Raw genomic sequence first — 5,994 nt, 5'->3', positions numbered from 1 at the left:
TGCTGCTTACCTTGGAACTGTGACAGCCTGGAAAGAAGGAACTTGCTAAATAATTTCTAAGCTTCTCCATCCACGCAGTCACCATGCATTAGCAGACAGCAGTGAAATCCTACATTTTCAACTCCTTGTAGTCCCTGCTCCAGCTGCTTTCATGATTCCTATCCTGATTCAAACTGTTGCTGAACTTTGGCAAAGAGGCTCCCTTTCTCTTCCTGAACACATCTACAGAGAGGAGGAAAATAAGTTGGGCAGACTACCGATTTTACAAGACCTGTTAGATTTCCCCTCATATTCCACCTTCTGTTTTTCTGTCTTAGTGAGGGAAGTACACAATGCCTCAGGACTCAAAAAAAAAAAAAACCTCAAAAAACTTCATTCCCCCCCAAAACTTGTCACCACTGCTGCTGCTGAGTCTTTAACATTTTAACCTGAAATGTACATACCAGCACCACTTTTGAATCACCAGACGATTCCCTGAGTGAGTCTTACCAGCCTCATGTTAAACAGCAGGAAGACAGCTTTTAGCCCACATTCAGGAATGTTTCTGCTACCTCCTAAACATCAGTTGAAAAATAAAGGGAAAACAGTCAGCATTGTTTTCTGACATCCATAATTTCTTGGCAGGGTGTTTGTACTGCATCAACTGCTCTGACATCAGGAACTGAATCACTGCAAGGTCCCTTAACAGTCAGTCTGTGCTTCTGGGATGGATTTTCATAGTGCTTAAAGCCAATTTATTGCTACTGTCTTTTTAGTCTTTCTCCTCAATTAACCATATCAAGAAATTCTTTTCTTTGAGGCAGTAAGTCAGGAAGCCTTGCAAACCAGGCCCAGAAAAATGTCATTACTGATTTTTTTTTCTTGGGTGTTGGTAGGGGTATTAACAGTTGACTTGAGAGGAGGTTTGAAGAAGACAAAGGCCAAGGTCACCTATTCACCTCCTTCTCAGGACTACCAGAAGAACTCTGGGGAATAAAAAAAATCAGTTTGCTGTCCAACAGTTCCCCAGAAAGCTACATTCTTTTGGGACACTAAACATCTCAATTTTAATTTACTCTGAACCCAACACCTAATCAAAATAGGTGACACTACAGTATTTTTAAGTTGCCTGTAGCAGGGCATATTTCATTTCAGCCTAAATAAGTCTCAGACTTCGTGACAGAACCTCAAGGGCAGTTTAGTCATACTTCAGAGAGTTTTAAGTCTCTCCAAAGTTCAGATAGGTTGTTTTCATGCTGGAACTATTATAATAAACAACAGAATACAGATGACATAGTGACTAGTTTGTTAATAGTAATTCAGGTAATAAAACATCCACTGCATCCTGCTCAAAGCAGCATTTATTAAAGATAGCATCAAGATAAGTCAATGCATAATGAAGCTTTCCGTCCTACAAATATGTAAACAAGTTGACAGCAAGGTATTATTACAATATAAAAATTAAAGCTTACATTGCATTTTTTTAAAGCTACTACCTTCAGTCCAAATGTATAGTCTCTGGTTTCTAGCATTTAAAAATACAAGTTCTTGAAAAATGTTAAAGTATTGCCTTTGCAAATATATTTTTGTAGAAAAAATACTTTAAAATACCAACTTCCCATTAATGAAAGCAACACCAAAAATACAACACATTTTTATAATGAACAGCATGTTAAATGCATCCAGCATTTTCTCCACCATTCTGTTTACCAAATTATCTTCTATTTTGAAATACATTATAGTTTGTAAAATGGATGATGGATATTATTCAGTTACTTTCACATACCAAAGGAATCAGTTATATTGGCAATTACATTGTAATCAAAGTCCAGCCTACGCTTATTTGCAGCTGAGGCCATCAATTTAATCCTCATCTCAAACTGGGTATTTTAACAAGTACAGTAGGCTCTTGCTAAGAAATTTGAGTCAGTTCAGATTTATTTTGGAAAGGCCTTGAAACCTTGATATGATTTAAACAGAAATACATATACTCTTTCATAGCACTTTTAATACCTAAGTTTTGTTTAACTACATTAGCAGTCCTGTTGGTAGCAGTCAGTCAGTTCTCAGGAAACACTTTGTTCAGAAGATTAGATAATTTGACATTAACTACATTTTACATTCCAAAACCAAAAAGAATGTTAAGTTAAACACTGATTTTTAACATTTTTTCAAGAAGTTTTCCTGGAAAGAGCTAGACAGATGACTTCTGCAGTTGCTAAGGCAAGAAAAGTTTGAAAATTCCTTGTAACCAAAGTTTAAAAGATGGTACAGTGTTTTAAAACCAAACTAAATTCAGCAAGCAGAGAGAACTACATACTGCGATGAAAGCTAATCATGCCATTGTGCTTGACAAGCATCAGCTAACAATGAACAGTAAGAAGAAACAAAGATAATCCAGTGAACCAGTTTAAAGTATGAATTCAAAGAGCAAAATCAGGCTGGCAAGAAAATAATTTTATAGTTGGCTATTACACTGAAGAGAGCAGCTAGGAAGACATTGGAAGCTTGATGATGTAAGATCTGAGACAAAAGAAGCACATTTATATGCAAACAGTAATGAATGAGTAATACTGTCATTTTTCCTAATTCCATGCAAGGTCCAGAGAGAGGAGGATTTATTTAGCCTTTGTCACTACCAAGTTAGCAAGTTAAGTCTGCCAGAAGTTACAGCCTCAGGTACATAGAGACACATAAAGCAACTTCCTGACAGGAGTGTGGTAGAGCCTAAAATACTCCAATGATCTCTAGCCCTGGAAATGTGTTAAAAACACAAGCCCCAAAATAGGATCTACATGAACCTGTAACAGGAACTGTAATTCTGAGAGAAGGGCTTACCCTACTCCTTCATGCAGGATTATTATTTTTAGGAAGATGTTTTGTTTTTTTTTTTTGCCATGCTTGCTGATAAAACAAGCATGATGAATTACAGCAGAATGTGGCAGCAAGTGCTCAACTGGACAGTATGAGTTAGACATTCCAGCCCAGGCTCAGGTTAGTCTACTTTTCAGAGAAGGGCGAGAGGCAAATGCCAAAGCCTGGGCTTCCTTAATGTCTTACATACCTTAACACACACATAGGCCTCTCCCTACACTCAGGGAAACAGATGAGAAACACAAACATTTCTGGGACAGAAGTCCCACACCCTGAGGGAAGCTGCCTTTGTGATCACCCCCTACCCACAGCTCCTTAGAAAAGCTGCATAGATAACAAGGTGCAGTTTTGTTTAGGGGAAGGGATTTTTGCACTGTACTCATCTGGGAGAAAGCGGCCTTCCTGTCTTCTGGTATCAAACTTCGAGTAAAGTAATACAAGCTTTAGCCTTTTAATCACACATGGCCTGCTGAGACTTCTCACTAAAGCACTGAGGTTCCTCAGAGATGCTGAAAGTGCTGTTGCATTTGAGCACAGCTTTGCACAGGGCTTGCAGCCACCTCCCACAGCCAAGGAGTAACAACACCAACACAGACCAGCTGCATTTGTACCCACAGAACTCAAACTCTGGCCTGAGTCTGCAGAAGACTTCTTTGAATACCAGTCTGAGCCAGCAGACCATCAAGGGCTTATCAGCAGTGAATTCTGGCTGTAACAGAAAAAGAACTACAGCAGGCCCAAGCCTCAGGAATATGTTTAAAAACTCTGCAGTAGACATGCAGATGACTGTCAATACCTAGGGGAAGGTCTAAGGATTGAAGTCAGAGATCCAAGGATGAGCAGAATCACATGCCATTTTCTATTCAAGGGAAGTAACAAGGTCTCTCCCAAGGATACTAATAAAATACTACCTGCAAAAAGTGGGTTTTACTGTGCATTTCTCTGAATGCACAGTAGAAATACAGTCACATGGAAAACTAAAATCAGCCTAATTCTCAGAACTGCAGAAAATAGTACCAAATGTGACCTAAAAAAGTAATTTTGACAAGTCACTGCCTTGAAAGACATTTCAAAATCAACATCTGTGCAGATATGCCATGGGACTCTAGGTTATAAAATGACTGACTAAACCAACTAGACTTTTAGAAGAAGCTATATATATATCCAAATATTTTAGTAATAACTTTAGCCATAAAAGAAGGTTCTACACAGACCATTTTAGAGTCCACATACGAAATGAAATATACACACATACATGTTCTGAAGTACATATACATACACACATATTCATTGTTAAAGCAATGCGGAGCAAAACCAAACCAGGGCCTGACTAACCTATCATACATGCCTTTCTGGCAGCATGACTTTAACACACAGCTCATGGGCTGATCAGATCCCTGAGGCCTATCACTGGAATTGCTACAAGTTTTACTTACCACAATTTCAACCAATACAGGACTTAAATCTTGTTACATCTCTTTCGATGGAGGAAGACAGACACAGACAAAACACAACCAACCTCACAAACAAAAAACCCCAAAACCCCCCAAAAACCACACACACAGACAAAACCCACACAGCTCTATAATACACAGAAAGGCACCTGATAATATGGTTAGTAGCAAATATCTACAGCATCCTAAGTGTACTTAAGCAAACAGGATAAATTTTAAAGAGATCATGAAATACAAGAATTGCTGGCATTCAGAGTGTAACTCTAACCTATCTAGCAAGTCACTAAAATGACATGTGCAGTTGTAAATCATTAAGAGTGTGCAAAACTGTACAGTTTTGCATAAAGTGCTAAATGTACCCCCAGTTTGCACCCATTAGTGTTATATAAATTTGTTAGGCTTGGCAATATGATTTAAGATGATAATGTTAAGGATGTATCCTATCTACCTCATCTTTCCTTTTTCTTTCCCACCATCATCCACTATCCTTTAAACTGTACATTTAAAAATTACACAAAGGCCTTTTCAGGAATTGTAATTCAGAAAAATATTTCAAGTATATCTATTTTTCCATGTAAACTTGGGGACACTATGGTTCCATTTTCACAAGCTCTAGATACTTACAACTTCTGCTAATTCAATTAGAGTTCAATTATTTCAGTCTGTTGCAATTATTTCAGTCTGTTCAATACCCCTGGCAAAATAGTGTTTCCTGTAACTCACTTAACTCCCTTTTAAGGAGTGCTGAAATTCATGCTGTAACTTTTCCAGATTTAAATCTACACAATAAGCAATCATAGAAAAACAGAGTAATACTTTATCTGATCATTTAGGCTCACAAAACCAAGTCCTACCATATCTACTCATACAGACTCATTCTAGGAATTGTACACAGATCTTTTAACACTTGAATTCAAGTTATTATAATACAGCAGTTTCTTTTGCAGGCATTGTGCAGTACACTTAGAAGTATACAACGGGTCTCTTCTTCACTCTGTATTTCAGTGATCCATATCGTATCTGAGAGGAAAAATGAAATTATAATAGTTGAATCACACCAAGCAGAAATATTATTTACCTCCCCACTAATCCTATTTAGCAAATGTCTTTCGATGTGCTTTGGACACTCTAGTTTCACTAAGAGAATCTACCTATGACTGAATAAGCTTAAGTTTCAACAGAATTGGGCAAGAAGAATAAGTATCAATTGTTGTCCTAGAATGACTCAAAAACTTTTATGAGACTCCACAGAGACTTACCCTGACATATCTTTATATTTTGTGACACGCACATACAAAGGGCATTGAACCCTACCTAGCATATTCTCTTTGTAGACTAAAAAGAATCAGGCCGTCTGTCTATGGGAACTAAAAAATCCTGAATATTCCTTACCTCTTAAACAGCACATGTTTAAGTGTGCACAACATGCAGATGATCGTATTGCTATCCATACCCCTTTCAAGGTGAGCACTTCCTGAAATCTGGGCTTAGTGGTGCCAGAATTAGCATTACAAGCACAGAGTCTGTTTCATTTCCTCTCCTCTCTTGTTTCTTGCTTAGTTCATTTCATTCATGTATTTCCCCTAAACACTCCAAACTTAGATATTGTTATCACATACTTCCTTCCCCATTTAGCATTTTACTACTGTTATTGTTAACAACCCCTCCCAGATGAAGAAATAAAATA

General features: G+C 37.7%; 1 protein-coding gene across 2 annotated transcripts in view; it reads right to left on the bottom strand.

Annotated features, from left to right (window-relative positions):
* Nucleotides 1-1,322: 1,322 nt before the first annotated feature.
* Nucleotides 1,323-5,994, bottom strand: part of REEP3 (receptor accessory protein 3) — a 52,513-nt gene continuing 47,841 nt past the window's right edge. For both annotated transcript variants that reach the window (XM_085064260.1, XM_085064259.1), the window contains exon 8: nt 1,323-5,327. In XM_085064260.1, the coding sequence (XP_084920386.1) occupies nt 5,271-5,327 (57 nt within the window). In that variant the 3' untranslated portion in view covers nt 1,323-5,270. The remainder of the gene's footprint in view (nt 5,328-5,994) is intronic.

The sequence above is a fragment of the Lichenostomus cassidix genome, chromosome 6, assembly GCF_008360975.1.
Source record: "Lichenostomus cassidix isolate B80296 chromosome 6, HeHo_3.0, whole genome shotgun sequence".
NCBI classification, from domain to species: Eukaryota; Metazoa; Chordata; class Aves; order Passeriformes; family Meliphagidae; genus Lichenostomus; species Lichenostomus cassidix.
The sequence above is the reverse complement of the archived record's forward strand: the minus strand, read 5'-3'. Positions and strand labels throughout refer to the sequence as shown.